Source organism: Crotalus tigris, unplaced genomic scaffold (assembly GCF_016545835.1).
Source record: "Crotalus tigris isolate CLP2741 ecotype Arizona unplaced genomic scaffold, ASM1654583v1 scf7180000017568.12009008, whole genome shotgun sequence".
Classification (NCBI taxonomy): domain Eukaryota; kingdom Metazoa; phylum Chordata; class Lepidosauria; order Squamata; family Viperidae; genus Crotalus; species Crotalus tigris.
This window is the reverse complement of record NW_024096478.1, coordinates 2,267,501-2,292,592: the sequence shown is the minus strand read 5'-3', so window position 1 is coordinate 2,292,592 and position 25,092 is coordinate 2,267,501. Positions and strand designations below refer to the sequence as shown.

The following is a 25,092-nucleotide window of genomic DNA, read 5'->3' as shown; positions in this document are numbered from 1 at the left end:
TCCCGACCCACAGGTTGAGAACCACTGACATAGATAGATTTTCTCCATGACAATCCATCCCCAATCTGTTTGGTCAAGTCTCCCACTGTAACTGAGTCAGACCATTTTGGTGTTTTTCTTGATTTTGGTTCCCATATATATTTCTTAATTAATCAACAGTCACAGCAAATGTATTGGCATAAATTAAGATTCCTGGTCCAACTGTTGAGAAATAAAGAAAAAGTGTTTAACAGAATAATAGAGCTGGAAAAGGCCTTGGAAGGCTTCCAGCCGAAACCCCTGCTAAAACAGGAGACCTTATAACCAGTTCACACAAATGTTTTTGTCCAATCTCTTCTTAAAAACCTCCAGTGTTGGGGCACCCACAACTTCTGGAGGCAAGCCATTCCACTGATTAATTGCTAATTAATTAATTAAAAATGTATAGGTTTGGTAAGTAGTTTGGGGATTTTTTTTTCTATTGCATAATCATTTCTGATGTCTACACTTTGCATTTTTCTCTAGTATCCCAGTCCCATGGAGAAAAATGTTATTGCTGTAAAAACAGTAGAAGAGAAAACAGGTAAGCATTTTAAAAATGTGCAGCTCTGCCATACTTAGCCTTGATTCTGTAATCTGTGCTCTAGAAAATTATTGTTTAAATTACTGCAATATGTTGTATATTGAGCTGCCCTTGTGAATGATCTGAAAACTTCCAAGTAGTCCAAAATACAGCAGCAGGAATTGGGCATTGTGAAAATATTAGATCAATTTTCTGTATGCTTCTTTGGCTCTCAGTTCATTGCAATTCTCATTCAAGTGCTAATATTAATCTATAAAGCCCTTTAGGGCATGAGACCATGTTATTAGAAGAATGTTTATTTATTTATCTGAATTTATTTGAATTATAAGCCAACCAACTCCAATGGACTCTTCCTAGAAGTTTCTACCTGTGCCCTGAGCTGATCTTCAGATACCCCTGCATACACCTCTGTAAACACACACATCTGAGAAGTAAAAGCTTCCCTTAGTAAATCTAGGCAGTGACAAGCAGAGCTTTTGTGCAAATACACACACAAAGCAGCAAAACCTCAAATTCCCAGACTGTTTGCCTACAATGAGCTCTGAATAGCCAGAGCGCTAAGTGGGGAGCAGAAACAGGTTATAATCCAGAAATCCAAAAAAACTCAAATGCCTCTCTGCGGATCCTCGTTCCAAGAAATGGAGTTGTCTCAGGCAACAGGCTCTGGGATGCAAATGCATAGTGTTTCAGCAAGCAGAGAAGTTATTCTCAACAGAATTGCCAAACAATGATGGCTCTTAAATGGATCCTGCGTGAGTGCCATCATGCTATCAAGAAATGCCCTTTCCATGGAAGGAGTGAGACTGATCTGTTCTTGCACACAGTTCAGAACGTTCTAGGGCAGTGATGGCGAACCTTTTAGAGACTGAGTGCCCAAACTGCAACCCAAAACCCACTTATGCATCGTCGAGTGCCGGGTGGGTGTGGCCCATTGGGTGGATGTGGCCCATTGGGTGGGCATGGCTGCAGTGGTAAAGGCAGACTGGGTGGGACTAAAAAGTTCAATCAATCAATTCCAACTTTGCAAGACTTCTTTTTTCCCCGCAAGAAGTTGAAATTGATTGAACCTTTTTTTTTTTTTTTGCACACAGCGGCAAAGACCTAAAACGAAAAGGTTTTATAAAACCCAGCTGAAGACCTAGGACTGGGGCGACATGCGTGCCCACAGAGAGGGCTCTGAGTGCCGCCTCTGGCACCCATGCCATAGGTTCACCACCACTGTTGTAGGGCTAGGAGGAGATGTGCAATCCAGCCCTCATCTGCTTCCAGCTGACTGGAATGTTCCTCATTCATGTCAGCCTTGGGTGCTTAGTTGCTAGGCTTCCTTTAAGGCTAATATTTGTCCTGAGAATCTTGAGCAACTTCCTTCATTTCAGATTTTACTGAGTCTGAGCTGGCCATCAACAAATGGTCACCAGGCTGAAGCCTTTTCCTTCGCAGCCCCCATGACTCTGGTGCTGATTTTACTGCCTTTTTGGCACCAAGCATTAATGCTCTCAACCTTTTAATATATTCATGTTAATTTTAAATTTACATGTTGCATTGAATGTTTTCAATAATTGGGTGGCTGTTTTAATTTTTATTGTGTATTTTAATTCAGCTTAATTGTAATTTTTATATTGCAATTTTAATGCAGCTGCCCTGCAAAACTCAGTTTGAAAAGTGACATAAAAAAGATTAAAATAAGTAAAACAGATTTACTTTCTTCTTTGTTTAAAATGATCAGGAAAATGTTCAGTTAATTTCATGTAACTAAGAACACATTCAGAAGTATTCAAGAATGCCTATTTAATTTTCATCCACTAATAGAAATAAACATAGAACTCTATAGAAAATGAATCTTTTGCTGTTGAATTTATTGCCTTTAATTAGTTTAAGAATATTTATGAGGCAATGCATACTGTAATAGTGACATGATATTTTTTACATAGAAATGTACAAGATACTTTGACATGATAGTCATTTACATCTGTTCCAGTTAGGTCTCTGGCCTAATTTTGGAAATGAAACTTCTGTAGCTTTCTGGGTGGATGGTCTATGTTAATAGGCTGGGTTGAAGAATGAGTATGGTGCTATAAATTGTCCTAGATCTTTTAGCAGCGTGCATAATCATCAGCCATGTGGTCTTTTGCACAACTATTTTTTTCAGTGATGCAGTTAACAGATTAACAGAGTTGGAAAGGACCTTGGAGATCTTCTAATCCAACCCCTTGCTCAAGCAGTAGTCCTTATTACCAGTTCACACAAATGGCTATCCAATCTCTTCTTAAACACCTCCAGTGATGGAGCACCCACAACTTCTGAAATCAAGCCATTCCACTAGCTTATTGTTCTCAGTTATACTATGTCCGCAGCATTTCGCTGATCCACTAATTTAGTCACTTTGCCAAAGAATTAAATAAGATTTGTTTGGCATTATCTATTTTTGACAAACTCATGTTGGCTTCTGGTTATAACTTTGCTTGCTTCTAGGTATTTGCAAATCTGTTGCTTGATTATCTTTTCCAGGATCTTCCCAGGTATTGATGTCAGGCTGATTGGTCTATACTTTCCTGGATCTGTTCCCCCCCCCCTTTTTTTTTTAAGATAGGAACCACATCAGCTCTTTCCCAATCCTCAGGTAGTTCCCCGGTGCTCCAGGATCTTTGAAAGAAATGGTACAATGATTCTGAGATCACTTCTGCCAGCTTCTTCAGAACTCTGAGATGTAATCCATTAGATCAGGGGTCTTCAAACTTGGTCCTTTTGTGACCTGTGGACTTCAATTCCCAGAATTCCTCAGTCAGCATGCCTAGCTGAGGAATTCTGGGAGTTGGTCCACAAGTCATAAAAGGGCCAATTTTGAAGACCCTTGCATTAGATCCTGGTGATTTGAACTTGTCTAGAGTGGACAGGTATTCTCTTACCATTTTCTTGCTTATTTTAATTTGAATTCCTAGTCTGTCTTTTATGGTTCTGTTTTTGATAGGTTAGGCTATTTTTTTTTCTTTTTGAATGAAGACAGATGCAAAGAAAGGATTAAGCAGCTCTGCTTTCTCCTTACTGTCCATCACTTCCTTTCCATCTTCCATTAGTGGACCAATTGTTTCATTGACTTTTTTTCTTGTTTTTTATATGTTGAAGGAAACTTGTTTTTATTATTTTTGACTTTTGTTACAAATTTTAGTTCATTATGAGCTTTTCTAAATTCCATTCTGGCAATTGAAAAATACTTTCAGGATTTACAGAGCACCCAAACCTTTGGACTTTATTTTTAATCAGAATATGTTTGCTTGTCTTTACCCTGTACAGTTCCTTATGATGCTGTGTCTACAGTTTTTGATAGTCTAGAGTTTTTAGACAAAGTTAATCAATGTTTGTCCTTCCTGCTTCCTAGCTAGCTAATGGTTCTTTGTTCTTTATGGTCATTTACAGGTCCCACCTCCTTTGCATGCATCTAACAAACATATTTTCACCTCTTTTTCCAAAAGAAAAAGCTTGTTATAATCATCCCTCATCAACCATGCATTTATCTATTCTTGGTAATTTTACAAATACACATGCAAGGTACTTCTAAGTGTGTCATGTAACTTTTAAAAAAATAAACTTTAAAAATCCCAAAGTAGCATAAATTATTGTAAAACTCTAGGTAAATTAATATATTTTGATCACTCTTCTGTTATGTGTGTGTGGGCGGGAGGGGGGAGGCAAAGTCAACCAATCATAGTTTGTTTTACAGTATTTATTAACTTGTATCTAGTAGTCTGTGAAAAAAAGAAATCATTTTGTCTGGCTTAGATGAGCTAAACAATGTGAATGTTTTGTGTGTTTTAGCTCTTTGGTGACAAAGAAGTAAACTGGCATTCAGAGCTCCCTGCATAGTTGCAACTGGAACAGCATAGAATTAAAGCTGTAAACAAACACCATTCTGCTTGGTAGAGGAATGGAAGGAGAACAAGCTATAAAAATGCATACATAAATAGCAGGATAATAAGATGCTAAGCCTCTATGGGCAAGGAAGGGAGAAAGTGATTGAAAATTGGTTCAGTTAGAAATGAAATAAGCTGAAATTGGGCCAGGAGATGACAGACAGTATGGTGAGAAATTATTGTTGTGGGGGAAAAAAACCCCACATCTCTCATCATTTGAAGTAACATTGCTTGGGAAGGCTGATGTATTCACTTAACAAAAGTAAGCTGCATTGAGATCTGTGGTTCTTTAGAGTGAACATGGATAGGATTGTACTGCCAGCTAATTACTAAAATTCACTGATTAGTAAATTTCTTGTACTGTTGGGTGTACAGGTGATCCTCAATTAGCAACTGCCTCATTTAATGACTATTTGAAATTATGACCTTCACAGGTCTGTAAAGGAAAGGAAAGCTAAAGTATAGTTGTAGTTTCTTTTAGTCACCTCTTTGCTTAATTTGCAAAGTCCCAATTGTAGTCACTAAATGAGAACCACCTACATTCCTTTGAATTTAAATTGTTCCATTTGAAATAATCTGTTTCAGCAATTTAGGAAAGTTCTTGAGGTCAAAAATGCTCATGAGTTGCAGAAGGGTGGCTGAAGTTCTAAGTGATACAGCAGTGCTGTTAAAGCTATGGATATCAAAGAAAAACTGGCTATTTTTAAGGGGAAAATGATGTGAAAGGGAGGCACGTATATTTGGTTAAAAATAATTTATATATCATAAAAATTATCATTTGATAGTCATTCAAATGCCAGATACTGAGTGGACATATTTAGTGCCTTAGCCTTTTATGGATCCTGGTCTCAAAATATAAGAGACATATGCAGTGGTGGGATTCAGCAGGTTCGCAACAGTTCGGCAGAACTGGTAGCTATTTTTTTGTTGCCCAGACCCAGAATGGACTTCCGGAAGCGGCATCCACACAGAGAACCGGTTGTTCACATATTTGAATCCCACTGGACATATGACAACAATGGTTTCATCTGCAACATGTGATTTATAGGTTAAATGACTTCGACCAGAGATGAAGCATCAGTAGATTTTCAGATGGTGCTGGAATGCAGACTTTGGCATCTCCCACCAATAATCCTGTTGGCTAAGGTTCCTCACTTCAGCCTATTTAGAGGGCTGAGAAATAGAACTGAATAGACATAATCCTTTGTTTTTTAGCTCTGTAGTTTTTCCTTCCTACCATTTGGGTAAACATTGACTTGACGTGCAGTTGAGTGAGAAGAAAACTAAGTTTTCTGTCAATTTCTCCCTATCCTCCACTGTACTGAGCTGACATATCCTTGGAAGCTTTAGAGATAAAAACCTGTTTCATTGCCTACTTGCCTGGACCACCAGTTTTCTATTTATTTTTCTGTCCTGTAATACCTCTCCTCTTTCCTTGAGACTACATTCTGATCAGATTTGAGATGGACTGCTAGGTGTTACCAACCCATCTTGATAAGAAGGAAAATATTAACATATATACATACAAAAGTCTTCTCTTCAGTTGGCAGAAAGTATTTAATTGCTTGTCCGTGGCAGTTATAATGTAGTATTTGATATTTTGCAGCAGTAAATAAAATGGAGCTCTATAATTTTGTTCAACTATGCATAAGCATCCCAATCAGTTTAAAAATATATATTTTTATGGCTACTGCATACCTGCTGAAAATTAATGCTGGAGCAGAAATATAAGCAAGTTCAGGATTGTGAGAAAATTCCTTTGAACAATTTTTCTAGGATAAAAGGTGAATCCTGTGGCAATCTCTGGTTGCTGTCAAAAGGGATAATTCATTCCTTAGTTCTGTGATTCATTTCTGTGGTTCAGAATAAATTAGCAATAATCATCATCTGTGAAGTGTATCAATTATGTCTTCTTTTTCTATTACTCAAACTCTGCAAGCATCTTTGTTTTAAAAGCTGTTAGGTTTTTTTAAAAAAAATCACAGATTTATTCAGCTATTGTTCCTTGTCCCTAAATGACTGCCCCAATTCTCCCCGTTCCCCCCAAGAACTGCATTCTTATCCAATGTGACTGTCAGATTGGGGTCACAGATGTAGAAATGTCATGTCTGCAGGAAAAAAGGATCTCATTACAATATAGTTACTAGTACAAAATACACTAAAAGGATCTGCATCTACAATACAAATACTAGTCAGGAAATGAGTAATTACTACTTCTGGGAGGAACTGTAGAACCAAGATTGGTCATTCTACCAACTTAGTATCCAACTGTTGCCTTACGTGTTTGTTTATTAAGGAAATCTGATGGAAAGGATACCAAGTTATTTTTCAAAATATTTCAAATTTGTATTCGCCATTGCATGCAATTTTAATATACTTTTTTTCCTTTGGAAATAATCAGCATATGACTCCTTGTAAATATGCCAAGTGGGAAATCCATATACAGTGCCACTACGTCTATTTAAAATTTACTGCAGCATGCTGTTTCCTAGGAAGAAATATTCAGATAAGGTTTCAGAGAGAGTTGCTTTTTCTCAAGAGCAAGAAATGGCCTTGCTCCAGGCTATTAGCCCATCCAAGTTATCAAATAACATATTTCTGAAGCTTATGGACTTAATCAGGAATCATTAAAAATTAAAATGCAAATTGATTTTAGAAGCCAGCCACGTTTGCATTGTAGGTCAATACGTATAATTTGAGAAAGAGGCTGTGCTTTAGTTTTCAGAAAGGAGCTTTATTCTTGTCACTGATTCAGTCCCGAGCAAATATAAATGTTTGTTGTCCAAGAAAATTGCTTTAGACTTCAAACATTGGCATTGCTAGATGGCAGAGAGGTAGTTTATGGTCTTAGGAAGTACTTTAGAATGCAGAGTGAGAAGAATGAGCTGTTTTTGCTCTGAAGTGCTGACCCAGGAAGATACTTGAAGCTTGTAACTAGCAATATAAATGCCTCCCAAATTAACTCCCTGATTGCTATTTGCCAAAATTTACTGCAATTTCAATGCAGTTCCAGGAAGTTTTAAAAAGTTAGAATTTAGCATTGTATTTTATGCTATGTTATTACCATAGCATAAAATGGTAGATTTAAATCAGTTGTTCCAGAACTACTAGGCAGGGTTCTTGGCATAAAATTCTTACTAGATTACCATACTGCAATATTCTTTGAGTGCTAAAGCAGGAAAATAAATCCCTTTATGGTTTCCAAGACTTCCTGCTGATATTGTTTGATTTTGTTTGTTACTCTGAAAACTTGTTCTTTTATTATCAGACTTGTCTACAGGAGTCATATATCGGAGAAGAATTGCAACATGCCAAAATGTAATTCCACACATTTTAAGAAAGGTAATCAAGTTCAATCTATTGAAATTCATTATAAAAGTGATATAGTCAAACTACGCTTTTGTTCAAAATTCATTAGTTTAACTTTTCGGAGTTACAGTTGACAGCATTTAAAATCCGACTTTGTATCTTAGAGATGAGATAACTGATATTCAAAGTCCTTATCTCAAAATGTGGATTTGTAGAACAATTAAAGCAACATTTTTACAATATAGGCAATCTAGCTCTAGAATCAAAGTAGGATGGAGATTCTTGTTTTAAGCTTCTTATATCTTCAACTTTCAAATTAAATTACAATATTTATAATATATATTCTGCTATGTACCATGCAACTTTGTAAAATGCTTTTTTAATCTTACATATTGAAAATATAATAATTCAGTTTTACCACATTTCTTTTTACTCTTTCCATGCCTCATCTAGATGGGAAAGCATAAAATTTACAGGTACCAAAGACAATGAAAAATAAACCCAAATGTTTTGAGTAATTATGTCTTGTTTACAAACAGTTGATGCTTTTCTTTTGTTACATTTAAGTGGACTTAAAAGACAAATAAAATGACACACATAAAGTTAATGCTTTGCTTTAAAATGTTGCAATTGGCAACATTTAACAAATTACTAAGCAATGGAAATGACCAATAAAAGCTTGCATGTTTATCAGATGTCAGTGTTTTGTCTGTAGTTACATGCTACTGATAGATATTAGCCTTAATATAATTATTAATGATTTTAAAAGAATGAAATGATTTACTAATGTACGTAATCTGATCTTTTTTCCCCCCACACTCCATTTATTGACCATTGTAAATGTTACATCTGGCAGATCAGTATCCTGAAAATATCAGAAGTCTACTTAGAAGAGGAGTCGTGGCTTAATATGCAAGAAAGAATGATGTCTATGAAGAGTCACTGTCTTACGTGGACAGAGTATGCTACCCTAAATGAAGAATCAGTCTTCAGAGAAAGCTCTGAAAATCCGAATTGGTAAGTTGTAGTAGATTCATTTATTGGAAAGTGGTACATGGATTTTCATTTCATGTATCACCTTCAATAGGAAGAACTAAAGGTTTTACCTTCTTGTTGATATAGTAAGTCTGCACAATTTATGAACCATCAAACCAAGGGCTGCTTGCTGTATGCATTGAAAAGACTGATTTGGGGCCCTTCTAAGACTTTTAACATGTTCTTTTAGTTTGTCAAACAGCTTACAATTGGTAGATAGGATGTCATGCAGCTCTCTGAAAGTCATAATAGACAGGATAAAAATAATCCTTCTGGTACCTGGTTGACTCTAAAGCCTTACTTACATATTTTTTACACTGCTCTCATTATTTACTGGTTACAACATTTTTCTGCCACTTTTCGCACTAAGAAGTTGGCCATAAACATTTGATTAATAAATAATTTTTGGAAGACTGTTTCAAATTAAAAAGAAACAATATTGTCAGAAAAATACAAAAGCAACAGCAACATCCCATTAAAATCACTGAAACAATGTGGTTCTGAAAATTTATTTATTTCCCACTTTTTTATTTTTATAAAAAGACTAATCTAAACTGTAATCTTATGGCCCTTGGCATTCTAGGACTGTTACAGAGGAGGGGTTAATCAGCCTAAGCTCAGAGAAAGGGATCCCACCTTGAAGGGAGAAATGCAACAAGTCCCCTTTTTCAACATTTAGAAACCATTAGAATGCCAACATTAGGAGAAGAAAAAATGGGGAAGATAATATAGAATCTGAAAGATCCAATCCTTCGTAATATTTCACCCAGAGAGAAAACTTACACCAACCCTGCAAGCTGATTTAATAGAATTATTTCCCATTCTTCACGAACAACAACAATAAAAGGTATATATATATATATATATATATATATATATATATATATATATGGATATATATATATCCTTAATGGTTGTAAAAATACAAATCCCGGGCATATTTATACAATGATGCAATCTTCGATCTCCGGGAAGAGTATACGTATTACGTTGAATGATCTCATTCGATGTAACATCGCTATTCACGTCCATCCCGCAAGAATTGGCCATCATGATTATAAAAGATCTATTACAACTGAAAGGACTACGGAGTCAAGGTTCCCTTGGGATAGAAGATATTGTCAGGTTATTACGGCTATGCTTGAAAACATACTTCACATTCCAGGGAACAATATATGAACAGATCAAGGGCACGCTGATGGGATCTCCCATTTTGGGAGTTATCACGGAGGCGGTCCTACAGCGTTTGGAAAGCAGGGCCATGGCCGACTACCAACCGGAGTTTTGGGCCAGGTATGTGGATGATACTTTCGTCATCGTTAAACGTGCGAGGAAAACTGCCTTTATGGAGAAACTTAACTCAATATTCCCGGACATACAATTCACAGCGGAGGAGGAGGCCAATGGCAGCTTGGCCTTCCTAGACATTTTGGTTACACGTCAAATTAATGGTGCCCTCCATACGACGGTGTATAGAAAAGCCACTCACACCGACAGGATGTTGCACTATATGAGCAATTACCCAGCAGCCCATAAGATCTCATGTGTAAGGACGTTATTTGCACGTATAGACACGCACTGCAATACCAGGAAGGCTAAGCAGAGGGAGCGTGCGCATCTTTATCAAGTGTGTAAGTGGAATGTCTACCCAACTAGCTTCATTCGGAGGTATAGCAAACGTCAAGAACCCCGCAGGGCACCGAATGATCCAGGGGCAATGGCCCGGACAACGATACCATACGTCCAGGGAGTATCATGTCTTTATTATTAATAAAGACATGATTGCTGAGGCATACCATACTCAGATAAGAGCTGTGGACACAACAAAGGAGGAGAGAGGTATACAATTGGGAAGGGATATTAACCCACAGTTAGTGGAACCCTATTTCCATCATAAGACACAAGAAAACATCAGATTGAACCCTCCCCCCGATACGGCAGGCGTTGGTATTATCGGAAGAGGAGGGGATGCAAGGTTACTAACGCCTCCAAAGACCAATAGTGGAGGGATAGGGAAGGGCATCCGGAGAAAAGAACATAACGTTATAGACACATCTTGGTTATCAGCTGGCCAATCAGGGCCAGTAACATGGTCTAGGAGCCATGCACAAACGCTACTTGAACCTACTTAAACCACCTTTATTCTAATGGCCTTTTAGCCCTGAAGATGCTGAGGAGTTCCCCCAGCGAAAGTTTGGCAACTTTTTAGTATAAGTATATTTTTAGTAAAGTATTCTTACCCTCCCGGTGATCGTGTTTTATTCTTTTATTCATAATTATGCCCGGGAGTCGCATTTTTACCAATGTTCTTGAATATATACATATATATATATATATATATATATATATATATATATATATATATATATATGTGTGTGTGTGTGTGTGTGTGTGTGTGTGTGTGTGTGTATTAACACTGCAACTGGGATTGGAGGGTGGGACTCAAATGCCTCTCTGCTCCTGATATTGGTTGCATTGCCCAGAGGCTACTGGATAATTTCTTGAAGCCTCTAATCCTAAGGGGCCTTGGGGAGAGAAGAGCATTGTCCTACTAAATGCCTGCTTGAAAGTCCCATCAACGCTTTTCCAAATCGTGAGATTGTTGATAATTCCATTACAAATACTATATATTTTATATTTTGGAAATAACACAAGAGAAAAGCTTGCTTGGCAAATGTGTTTATGTGAATACACAATTCCTAAAGAAGGCCTTCTGTATTGATGGTAATAGTTTGGCTGGTTTGGAACAATAGACTAATATAATGTTTGGGGCTGTTTTGTTAAAATGAAATAGAAAATACCATATCCCTTGTATAAGCAAGACAATCCATTGCTTATCATATTTTTGTCTGGCAGTTATATGAATCTTTGATTTGCAAAATACTTTCAATGCAGTTCATTACTTTTACATTTAATATATATATTCAAAAGAATTGAAGATGTAATACAAAGTGAAATATCTGTAAAATAAATGTAGCAGAAGAATGAGGCTGACATATGCAGAAGTTATGTTGCAAGTACATTTTTTCATAGAAATCTCATAAAAAATTACAAAAAAAGCTGTACTCTGTAAAGTGGATTTTCTAAAATCTGGTTACACTTTAATAGTAAAGATTTCTTCAAATGAAGGCAAATGTGGTTTTATTTTTGAGCTGTTTTGCAGTTGTTCTGGAAAAATAAGCAAAAGTAATGAACCATTGATAAAAACAGGAGCAGCATACAGACAATTGTAGCATAAAAGAAGAATATGTGAAGCTTAAAAATTTTCCTGCATGCTATAAACTACTAGCTCATTGCAATAAATCTTTTTTAGAACACACCATAAAATTAAAATGAAAAATAATAGTACCTGGCTCAAAGTTAATGTATTATAAAAAAAATTAATATTGGTTTAAGTAAAAAATATGTGGCATTTTTTTAATATGAGCTCCATTTTTTGCAAGGAATGCATTTAGTTGATAATTAGAATGTACAGCAAATATTAGTCACACATAAAAGAATTGCCACTTTGTTCATGTGTACTGGGATCCATTTTCCTTTGCTTTGAATCTATGGAAAGTGAAAACTGTGTGCAGAGATATTTTTAGAATAGTTAGAATTAACTAGAATTAAATGTTGGCTGAGAAGGTCATGCTTTTGATTTCACTCTTGGATATGTAAAGAAAGCAGCTCTCATAACTTTCTGTCTGCATTAGTTTTTGGGCTCACTTTTAAAGACTGGAGTTGTAGAGGATGAAAAAGAGAGGAAATCAGTTGGGACTGTTACATGGAAGTAGATCTTGGAAACAACAGGTCCATTACAAAAGTAGAAAAAATAGAATAGAGTTGGAAGGGACCTTGGAGGTCTTCTAGTCCAGCCCCCTACTCAAGCAGAAGAACCTAAACCATTTCAGGCAAATGACTATCTAGTCGAGTGGTTCTCAACCTTTCTAATGCCGCGACCCTTTAATACAGTTCCTCATGTTGTGGTGACCCCCAACCCCCCATCCAGCTGGCTAGGGAGGGAAGGAAGGCTGCTCTGCCGGCTCCGCCCAGCCTGATTGGAGAAGCGCCATTCCTCTCCCCCTTTCTCTCTTTCTCTCTCTCTTTCCTCTCTCTCTTTCCTCTCTCTCTTTTCTCTCTTTCCTCTTTCTCTTTCTCTCTTTCCTCCCTATTTTCTCTCTTTCCTCTCTCTTTTCCTGTTTCTCTTACCTCTCTCTTTCCTCTTTCTCTCTTTCCTCTCTCTTTCCTCTTTCTCTTTCCTCTCTCTCCTCTTTCTCTTTCTTTCCTTTCTCTCTTCTCTCTTTCCCTCTTTCCTCTCTTTCCCTCTTTCCTCTTTCCTCTCCCCGTTTCTCTCTTTTTCCTCTTTTTCTCTCTTTCTCTTTCCTTTCTCTCTTTCTCTCTTTCCTCTCTCTTTTCCTCTGTTTCTCTCTCTTTCCTCTCTCTCTTTCTCTCTCTTACAGCATCATCATCGGGGGTCCCCTCTGCCCCTGGCCCGGCCTCCTCCATGTCCTCAGTCAAATGGGTGGGGAGGGGGAGCAGGATGGGAGGCAGTGGCTGGGGTGGCGGGGGCCAGTGCTTCATCGTCAGGTGTCCCTGCCACCCCTGGCCCGGCCGCCACCCTGCCTCATCCTCCGTCCATCGATGGAGCCGCGGTGGGGGCTGGAGCCACGTTGCCCGCCAGCCCGTCAGCCCAGCTGCTCCCCCCCAGGTACCCCTCTTCCTCCCGGCGCCAGCCCGAGCCGCCTTGGGGGCAACAGGAGGAACAAGGAGAGGAGAAGGGTGAGAAAACTGCTGCCACCGCCCCAGCTGGGACTCCGCACTGCCTGGCCTCCCCCTCTGCCCATCCGATGGAGCCGCACTGGGGGCTGGTGCTGCGTGGCTCACCAGCTCCTCCGCCACCACGGTTGCTCCCCCCAGGCACCCCTCTTGCCCCGGCGCCTGCCCGAGCCGCCTTGGGGGCAGCAGGAGAAAGAAGGAGAGGAGAAGGGTGAGAAAACTGCCGCCGCCGCCCCAGCCGGGACTCTGTGCTGCCCGGGTTCGCCCTCTGCCCATCCGATGGAGCTGCAGTGGGAGCTGGTGCCGTGTGGCCCCTGCCAGCCCGGCTGCTCCCCCCCAGGCACCCCTTTTGCTCCAGCGCCTGCCCGAGCCACCTTGGGAGCAATAGGAGGAAGAAGGGGAGGAGGAAGAGGATGGCAAGGAAGCTGCCACCAGCACTGGGCCCCAGGAGGCGGCTCTCCTCTCCTACCTTTATTGAATCTCCTTTCTTCCCGGCAGCCTGGACTCCGGCGCGTCTTCCTGGCCAGCGGGTTCAATGGTCGGGCTGGCTGGGGTTTGCAGGTGCTGGTCTCCCTTGGGCCGTGGCTTGCGGGAGCGCTGGCCTGCTCAGCGGAGCCTCCAGCAGGCCGCTCCCAGCAGGTATCCTGGGGCTTCCCCGGGCGGCTCCAAGGCCACGAGGCCCTGGCCGCGCTTCTTCCAGGGGGTGGGGCACCTGAGCGCAGGGCCAATCAGGAGCCCTGCAGGAGGTAAGTCCACCTGAGAGAGAGAGAGAAGGGAAGCAAAAGTGCCTCTCTGTCTCTCTGCAAATGGCGGAGGAGGCCATGCGGAGACGGATGCAGAGTGCTATCTTGGTTCCTAAGACCATCGGAAATATGTGTTTTCCAATGGTCTTAGGCGACCCCTGTGAAAGGGTCGTTCGACCCCCAAAAGGATCGCGACCCACAGGTTGAGAACCGCTGATCTAGTCTCTTCTTAAAAACCTCCAGTGATGGAGTGCCCACAATTTCTGAAGGCAAACTGTTCCACTGGTTAATTGTCCTCACTGTTAGGAACTTTCTCCTTAATTCCAGGTTGCTTCTTTCTTTGATCAGTTTCCAACCATTGTTTCTTGTCCTGCCCTCTGGTGCTTTGGAGAATAATTTGACACCCTCTTCTTTGTGGCAACCTTACAAATACTGGAATACTGCTATCATATTACCTGTTTCTTCTTTTCTTTAGATTAGCCAACCCAAGTCCTGCAGCTGTTCTTCATATGTATTAGTCTCCAGGCCTTTGATCATTTTAGTTGCTCTTCTCTAAACTTTTTCCAAAGTCTCAACATCTTTTTTGTAGTATGATTAAAATTGGCTGCAGTATTCCAGGTACGGTCTTATTAGGATTTTATAAAGTGGTACTAATACTTTGCGTGATCTTGATTCTATGCCTCTGTTTATACAACCCAGGATTGTACAGATAGTCCTCGAGTTATGAATATAATGGAGCCTGTCCATTCCATTCATAACTTGAAAACTCGTAGGAGTGAATCTCATATCTCGAATGAGATCACTCCCTACTCGTTAAAATGCATGCGGCTCAATAGGTGAACATGAGGTATCTCGGTGTGGAAGGCCATGGAGAGCCTAGTGATAGAACAGGCCCCCAAGGCCGCCCCAACCCACTAAGATACCTCATGCTTCCCCCTCCCTTCACGCCGTGCCAGACTCACCTTGAAAAGATCCGTTTCCTCTCTGCTGCGGTTCCTGCTGCTGCCCGTTTCTGAGGCCGGGGGATACTTTTGTGTGCCTCTGGAGGCCTGATCCAGGCACTGGAGGCCTTTTCCAGACCGCTATTGCCTGTATCTGAGGCTTGGGTATGCTTCTATGGCCATCTGGAGGCCTGATCCGGGCATTGGAGGCCTTTTCCAGCTGCTGTCGCCAGGATCTGAGGCCGGGGTATGCTTCTGCAGTCTTCTGGAGGCCTGTTTCCAGGTGGCAGCAGCCTGGAAAATGCCTCCAGTGCCTGGATTTGAGCTCCAGAGGACTGCAGAAGTGTCCCCTGTCCTTAGATCCAAATGGCAGCAGCTTGGAAAAGGCCTCTGATGGCTGGATCCAGCCTCTGAAGGCATGCGGAAGTGTCTCCCGGCCTCAGATTGCATGAGATCATGTGAGATCAGTAGTGAGATCTCGAGCCACTGATCTTGCATGATTTTGCATTACTTTGGCCTCCATTCTCTACAATGCACTGAAGGCCTGGAGCAGCCAAGAAAGTGAAAGATCTCGATCTTCGCAGGGTGAGTATTGAAGGCCTAGTGCCTAGGGAGACCTGGGGCGGGCGTGGAGAGGGAGAGAATAACCATGGTGAATGTTGCAGTGCCACTGCGATCACTCATAAGGGTGAACAACTGCCATGGTGTGGCAACATTTGTAATTTCAGGATTTGCTCATAAGCACTAGGGGGCGCTTATTGCGTAAGGGAATGCTTGCTAATACTACTGTATTAGCTTTTTTGGCTGCTGCCGCACACTGCTGGCTCATATTCAAACAGTCATCCACTAGGACTCCAAGGTCCTTCTCACAGTTATTGTTTTTGAGCCAGGTCTCGCCTAACCTGTACTTATACCTTTGATTTTTGCTGCCTAAATGTAAAACTTTGCTTTTCTTCACATTAGGTATAGTGGTCAGCTTCTTAATCTGAAGCGAGAGGGACATTCGGGTTCCTGGGAAAAGGATATTTTATTTATTTATTTATTTATGAGATTTATATACCGCTTTAAGTGCAAGCACTCTCTAAGCGGTGTACACCAGTAAGCAATGTATATATATATTTACATTGCCCCCAACAATCTGGGTCCTCATTTTACCTACCCTGGAAGGATGGAAGGCTGAGTCAACCTTGAGCCGGTGGGATTTGAACCGCTGACCTGCTGAACACAGTCAGCTAAAGTGGCCTGCAGTACTGCACTCTAACTGCTGTGCCACCTCGGCTCCTATAATGATATGATTTTAGGATATGATTTTCCTCCTGAGTTAACATAATTGAAACAGTGAAGGACATTGATTTGTCTGAATTGTTTTCCCCTTAAGCATACATATATTCTCATTCTTGTTAGAGCAGAGGTCCCCAACCTTTTGGGCACCAGGGACCGGTTCTGTGGAGAGAGGTTTTTCCATGGACTGGAGGGGGCGTGGTTTTGTGTGCTGCCTGCATCCTGCGGATGGGGCTTTGCTTGTTTGTGCGAACTGGTTGCTGGCATGCCGCGGCCCGGTACTGGTCCATGGACCGGGGACTGGGGACCCTTGTTATAGACTCTAACATTAAAAAAAGAACACAAAATGAGATGCGGTATCAGTCCTTCAAATGATAATGGCAATGATTTTGAAATTTCATTTCCATAGTTGGGAGAATCTTTTCAAGTGCCAGTTGGCCTAGCAGGATGAGTCAAGGATAAACGTTTTTGTAGATTGTATAAACAGAATCCATGGTTCCTCAAAATAAAGGGATTTCTAAGGATTCTGTGTAAACTCTGATGTAGTCTCAGGATTTAATTTGGAAAGGGGGAATATAAAGTATTATCAAAGGCTTCAGCAGACGGGTCAACAAAGCTAGCTCATGTAACATGACTGCTGATAAGCCTCAGGAAAAATTCCCTTGTATGAAACAGTAACTGACATATGGTTTGCTATTTCATATCACGGATCTGCTGTTTCTTTATAGTCTGGTGCATTGTTTTCTTTGGAGCTTCCTAATCTTTTTTTCCCCTTATGATAAAATCACATAGGGTAATGCACAATTGATACACTGTGACTGGGGAGTAAATGAATAATCTACTAATAGTGTTGATTCAGAAAAGACAGTGAATGATCCATCAATTTTACCTTGCAATTTGCAATTTAAGTGGCAACCTTGTCTTCTCATCTGTTAAACTTAGATAGCATTTATAGCCGAATATAGGCTCATCTCTTTAGTTTATATTGACAATAAAACAAAGGAAGTGCTCTCTGGATCAGATCAAAACTTACCTGATCCATTTTTTTTTACAACACCAACAGCCAAGCAGGTGCTTTCAGGAGGCTCATAAATCTGAATTTCTATCTTTCTCTATGCATACATACTTTCTTTGTGGATTTCTTTTTTTTTCTTTTTCAGCTAATCCTGAACAACAGACCATGCTTAGTCTTCACAGTGTCATTCTTGTTTTTTTTTTTTTAAAGGTTCTTTGAGAAATACTTTTCTATTGTTTTCTACAATGAATCTCCTGTATATACTACTTAAATGCTCTTTCTCTGTTTGTAACTTTCAATTTGGTAAAACAGTGCCTCACAGAGCAACAGTTTTTCAACCAAGGTACCTAAGGTGAACTAACTTATAGAATGCATCCAAAATCCCATCCTGAAATTTGGTAAACTTCTGGCTTCTTCAGCACAGCCGCATTACAATGGCCAGCTTCTGTCAGGTGATTGATATTTCCAGTGTTCCCTGACAACTAGCAGGGAGTCTAAAATCAATTGTGGGAGGGAGGGAGGGAGGGAGGGAAGGAAGGAAGGCAGGCAGGAAGGAAGGAAGGAAGGAAGGAAGGAAGGAAGGAAGGAAGGAAGGAAGACTGACTTCTGATGCCCCCCACCATCTTTCTTAAGGGGATTCAGTGAAGAGCTGGCAGGAAGTTGGAAGCTGCTCCACTCCCACTTAGTTTTTGCCCAACAATGAACATTCTCTTTCTGTGTTTAGATAAGGAAATATCTCTGCAGTGATGACCCAACAAGACATGGGTTGTCTAAGTAAGACTTAGTGAGAGAGAGAGAAATCTCCATGGATGGTGAATGGCTATTGAGCTTATTTTGGAGAGAGATCTCCATGGATACTGAATGGTTATTTAGCTTATTTTGAAGTGTTTCTATTCATCTGAAGACACTTCTATTCCTATAGTTAAATTCTAGTAATGGTAGACGCCTTTGGCAGTAAATAAAAAATAATGAAATCTTTCCATGGCAATATTGTATTGATAAAGTAACTTAAGGGATAAGTTCACAAAAATGAATTCATTAGAAATGATAGACTGAATGTTGAGTAAGCTGAATAGTGTAAGATAGCACTGGATATTCTAGGAAAAAATAGTGTGAAAATATCCAGAATCAATATTTATCAAATAAATAAATTTCTTATAATGTCAACAGAGAATTACTGTAGGACTATTACACCTTGAAAAAGGTTGTAACACTATAAATTTTTCTCACTTGCCTAGCTTTTAGAGTATGCTGAGATTACTTTTGACAATACCTGAAAGACACAGTTTGAAATTACAGCAGGATCATTTATTCCTTTTGGAATTACAGCTTTACCCTGGTGTGCGTTGCAAAATATGTTTTTTTTTCAATAATCATAGAAAAGGAGAAGGTAAAATGGCAAAGTTAGTTTGCTTTCTGCCTCCCAGAGCTTCCCATGTAGAAATATGTGGAAAATTAGTCCTTGATCCTTGATCTGCGGTAAAAGGATTTCTGGATATCCTATTGTAATCCTTCGGAGAAGTATTTCAGTTTAAAAAGTCAAACTGAATTTTGCAGTGCTAAGCTTTCTAAACCTACCTAATTTCTGCTTGCTAGTAGAACAAAAGAGCTAAGGAATATAATTTGGTTTTCTATTGGTATAGCTCTGCATGCTAAAAATGTTAACTGATTTCATTTGTGTTGGTAGAATATTTCAGAATTTGGTGAACAATGAAGCCTATATATTGAGTAGCACTGATTCTAAAATACAGTTCTATTTTCTTCTCATATTGTCAAATGGTCCACACAGATCTTTGAGCTTCTTGAGTGCAGGCATGTTTAGTTATTAATGGGCAAGAGGTTACTTTTTCATCCTAAATCACATGGGAAATTAATATTGAGGAATATCTTCATTAGAAAAAAATGGGGATGATGTTTTATTGGAGTGATTGGGCTAACAAGGATTCAGCAATTTAAATTGCTTGATTGCTAGCAGTTGTCTTAAAGACTTCTTGATATTATGTGTTGAAAATGACTTGCCTATAATTGCACAGCAATATATATGTAACTGAAACATTTATTAATTAATAGTATATCTTGGATGTTGTAGTGGCCTGTTATGGATTCCTTAGAGTTCTGATGCTTGAACATGAACTAATAATTTAATATTATAAGGAATTAGGAAGTTAAAATGAAAGTTAGTGTTAGTTATATCTGAATTGTAGAATGAAGAATTGGAATGACTAATTTTAGAATATCATTGGGTCCAGGTATTAATAAGTATATAATATATGTATTATGGTTTAAAAATGAAAAAAAAATCATTAGAAAATATTTCTCCAGAAGATATTATTTCATATTTACTAGACCACTCAAAGTTTAAAAAGGGATGGACATAGATTTTTTAACTTTTATTTATTTTTATATTGGTGTTAAAGATATGTGACAATTCTTGCTTTGCTTGTTGTTTCCCTTTTATTTATTTATGTTTGTTGAAGTTTGTATTTTAACTTTAGATATAAAAATTTAAAAAATTATCAAAAAGAAAAGATATGTGACAGTTCTGTAACATACTCATCTGTTTTTATAAATTAATACATATATAAGTACAATTTTGTATTTTACTGTAGATAAGAATCTTAATGTGATGCTGAATTATATTCCTAAAGCGTGGAATTTATCAATTCATGAAGGGCTTTGGAAGAATATAACTGGAAAAGAACTTACACCCCTGATTTTAAAGAATAAATCCAGAATATGTCTATTATATCAATTATAAACTGAGGTATGATTGGCCCCCACCTTGTTGCTTTTCTGAAAGGTCCTGAAGATGTGTTTTTGTCATTGGACCTGGGGACCATGAATGAAGATAGGCCGATCAAGTGGATTGATTTGATTGTGTTGCTGTTGCCATGGAGGAGAAGGTTTTTTATTAGTTTTTATGTTGTGGATTTTTTAATGTTGTAAGCTATCTGGAGTCACCTGTGCGTAGGTTGGGTAACCATATAAACTTGTATAATAAATAATTATGGAGTTTGGAAAAGCCTCTGTTCTAAAAATGAAGATGAAATGAGATCTAGTGGGATCTCAGAGATCAAGTAGACAATCACTTAAATATGAGCCAGCAGTGTGCTGCAGCTGCTAAAAAAGCCAACATAGTGCTAGGCTGCATTAACAGAAGGATAGAATCAAGATCATATAAAGTGTTAATACCACTTTACAATGCCTTGGTAAGGCCACACTTGGAATACTGCATCCAGTTTTGGTCATCACGATGTAAAAAAGATGTTGAGACTCTAGAAAGAGTACAGAGAAGAGCAACAAAGATGATTAGGGGACTGGAGGCTAAAGCATATAAGGAACGGTTGCTAGAATTGGCTATGTCTAGTCTAATGAAGAGAAGGACTAGGGGTGACCTGATAGCAGTGTTCCAATATCTCAGGAGTTGCCACAAAGAAGAGGGAGTCATGCTATACTCCAAAACACCTGAGAGCAGGACAAAAAGCAATGGATGGAAGCTAATCAAGGGGAAAAGCAACTTAGAACTAAGGATAAATTTCCTGACAGTTAGATCAATTAATCAGTGGAACGACTGGCCTCCAGTGTTGTGAATGCTCCAACACTGGAAGTTTTTAAGAAGAGACTGGACAAGCATTTGTCTGAAATGGTATAGGGCAGAGGTCCCCAACCTTTTGGGCATCCGAGACCAGTTCCATGGAAAGAGGTTTTTCTGCGAACCAGAGGGAGTGTGATTTTGTGTGCTGCCTGTATCCCACTGATGGGGCTTTGCTTGTTTGTGTGGACTGGTTGCTGACACACTACGTTCTGGTACTGGTCCATGGACCGGGGGTTGGGGACTCCTAGTATAGGGTTTCCTGTCTGAGCAGAGGGTTGGACTAGAAGACCTCCAAGGTCCCTTCCAACTCTGTTATTCTATTCTATTCTATTCTATTCTATTCTATTCTATTCTATTCTATTCTATTCTATTCTAACAAAATGTTTCTGTATGGTCTATAATTGATGATAAGCTTAAGGAATTAATTCTACAGATCTTTTCTTTCCCTTTCCATGCATTTATTGGTTTCTTTTTAGTGTAAAGTTTAGCTTCATTTACTATAATATATCTAGGTTTTCTTTATTTCGTGGAATACTTTTTTTCCCTTGTTGGTGCTGTAGATTTCTATATTTCACTATTAAATTAAAAAACAACATAAAGGGATCATGTATAAGTGGTAACCAGCACAAAGGCTGGCTGTTCCTGCAATAAATCCTTTGTTAATACAAACAGACCAGCAATTCTGTTGTACATTCTAGTCCTTGTACAGTCTAGAGCACTGAATTACACCAGCTGTGCCAATAACTAAAGTGGCTGCCAATTTTGGGAGCTTCAGGGAAACAATGTCAAGGATGAGAAGTGCACTCCAGAATTTTTGCATTGTCATTTAGAGTGCTATTTAGATGTAAACATTTGTGTCTACAGTAGTACCTCATGAAATTTTCTTTAGTATATAACACAGGGCTCTGATTTCAAAGGCATATCCATGCAGTGCAGTGAAAGTGTGAATTAACTTTAATTTTGATACTGGAGATGTGAGTCTGAGAAACAAAAGCTTTTATAGTTTCTAAGGGGATCTAAATATTTATAAATACTGCAAATTGGACAGAGTATAAAGAAGGAGGACCTTGAAAATGAAATATCTACTATTTTGTCTTTTTAAAAAAAATTATAAACAATAGTAAATAACAACATAGTGGAGACATTATTAAGCATTAAGATCAGAACGTTTTTGATATTATAAAATAAATAAATGCACGGAATTGTCTGTCAATGCCGTTCTTAGTTTTAATTGTACAATTCAAGCAACTTTACAGTATTTGCATTTTAGATATTATATTGAACATTGACATACATTTTTTCTCTTTAAAGGTTTGACTTATCTAAACCACTGTGCCTAGCTACTATCTGTATTTAATAATGTAATTTTCATATCTTACAATGCAATAAAGCAATTACTAGGGGAGAAAACCACAGTAATTTGCATACCCCCCTTCTCCATGCATGCATGCATATTTCTGGTGTATTTTATAAAATCATGGCTAAAAATAATGTTTAAAATATGGACATGATTTGCTTTCTCATACTTGTTTATACTTATGATTATATCACTTTATCCAATACTTAAAACAGTCTGTTGCTTAGCAAACTGACAAAGTAAGGTAGTCTTCCCTTTCTCTTTCTTAATCTTAACACTCTAGTTTAAAATTTAATAAGTGGCACAGATACTTAGGTGCTGTCAAGTTGGGTTCAACTCCTCGATGAGATATCAACAGATACTATCTAGATCTGTCTTTCATAATTACCAATGCAAACTTGTTTAAAAATCAAATGAACAACGTTCAGAGAAATTTCTTCTGAGGAAAATAAGCAGTGGATAGAAGCCTTGTAGCTTTTCAATTAGGTAAGGCAAAGGAATGGCGAAATTTGATAGTTCTCTTTCTTTCATATAGATATTACAGTAATACCAGCAAACCTATTTTCATTCTTATTTCTTCCAGCTTTGAAAATGATAACTACCGATGGAGATTGGGGAAGAGGGAAATAGCTGTCTGCAGTCTCTTTGGCTCACACATGTACTCAAGGCATGATTATTAAATGCCATTAGAAAAGACAATGCTGTCACATCACTTCAGCAGAAACATTGCGTATTATATGCACCACTGTGTGTAGGGCTGAATTAGAGCAAATGATCTCAAGATTTTCATTAATAATCACTAAAGAAGTTTAAACTATAATATGTTATTTACATATTTGTTCTAAACCACTATAGTGCTTACATTTTATGTTACAATATTTGTATAATGTAGGCATATTTTGGGTGATATAAGGAAGATATGAAACTAATGAACTAGACATAAAACCACAGCCAAAAAACCCACACTTTTATTGTGTATGATATGTAACTTTGGAGAGATGATTTTTAATATTTTCTAAGCTTTGACCTCATTATTTTTGTTTTTATTCCAAGAACAGTTTAACACATTGTTTTGGAATTTATAATGACCATGACAAACATGGGCCACTACCAAAATATATGAAGGCATTTTCTATTCTCATACTTGACTCATTCTTTTTGTCATTAACAAGTGTGGGTGAGTGAATCCTTTATTAGTGGGTTTTTCTAATCCTATCTTATATATGAAGGCAATTGAGTGACCTTGCGCCAGTCACTGTAGGTATTGCAGACAATGGTCCAATTTAGTTACGTTTTCATTTTGTAGGACAGAGTTTGTTCAGAAAGGAAATATAACAGTAAAAGGGACTGGACTGCTGAATTGCTTACTGGAAATTTTTGCACAATCATTTTTAAATCAAGGAGTCAAAAGGGTAAGTGATTTATTTTTTAAATTTAATTCCCAGGTTCTTGACATCTAATGTGCTTTCTTCTGCTATGTGCAATATTCTAGTTGCTTTATATTAAAAGGTGTCAAAACAAGTATTGGCACAAAAGACATTCCCATATATGTATTTGTTAAACTAATATAATAGGTCACCAACTGCCTATACTGTATTTATTTGAAGTTTTCGTTCAGCTAGAGTTTCGGGGAGCACTTGAAGCAAAGACATTTGTATAAGTGCCTCATTTTCAGCTAATCCAAACTCCTTTTAATTCATAAATTATCCCCAAATGTGGCTATATGAGGCTGCTGTTTATGGTTGTTCTGTCATGGTATCTTCTCAGAATCTAATTATAAGACTGGGTATGTGTGTTCAATCACAAACAGACACATGGTCAAGCAAATATGTGATTGTATACATTATAAAATTGATTAGAAGAAAAATTGAAAACTCCTGGCACTTTTGAATAATGTAAACAATTGATCGTGGCACATTTTGGGGTTCTTTGGGATAATTGTCAGAACTCAAAATAGATTAAGATTGTGTAGATAGAACATAATGATGCTACAGTACATGAGATCTTTTTCTTTTTATTCCCTTTGATAACTTTTTTTTAACTCATCTGGTCAGATTTATTCTGAGATGCTGCCAAATATACTCAGAAACTTTATTTCAGTATTTACTTGACATTCATCTTACTTGCAGATGGTTCACCTTTTTCTTTCAGTTGTTTCTATTTTCATCATTTTCTGTAATAATGGCACAAGCAAAACAAGACAAAGAGGTCAAAAGTATTTTCAATCAGAAGTACATGGATGCACTGGACATATCTGGTGCAATCTTAAAAGTCAGAGCAAAGCCACATGATGCAGCAGATAATATGACATATTGAACCTATTATGAAATACAGCTTTTTCTCATTCTATATTAATTCACTTTATGTGAGGTCTAGCAAGGCGAAGGAAGCCCAAAGTTACCTTTAGAAGAAAATACTTATAGTTTTCCTTTCACTACAGAGGTCAGTTAAGTTCCACTGTCACATTTGCATATAACAAACAAGGTTTGCTACAACAAAAAGTTCAGCTTAGTTGATAAAATTAAAATGACCTCAGTTGTAAGGAATATATTTATTGAGCAGTACCATTCTTTCAGTCATATATGACT

At 38.4% G+C, this 25,092-nt stretch overlaps 1 protein-coding gene across 4 annotated transcripts in view; it reads left to right on the top strand.

Moving 5' to 3' along the window:
• The window catches only part of PRELID2 (PRELI domain containing 2), a 43,921-nt gene that overhangs the window by 14,954 nt on the left and 3,875 nt on the right, over positions 1-25,092 (top strand). For 3 of the 4 annotated variants that reach the window (XM_039351539.1, XM_039351556.1, XM_039351567.1), the window contains 5 exons: positions 505-562; positions 7,739-7,812; positions 8,636-8,796; positions 23,088-23,171; positions 23,811-23,916. In XM_039351539.1, coding sequence (XP_039207473.1) covers positions 505-562; positions 7,739-7,812; positions 8,636-8,796; positions 23,088-23,171; positions 23,811-23,916 — 483 coding nt within the window. The remainder of the gene's footprint in view (positions 1-504; positions 563-7,738; positions 7,813-8,635; positions 8,797-23,087; positions 23,172-23,810; positions 23,917-25,092) is intronic. The other variant, XM_039351547.1, reaches the window with a different exon arrangement.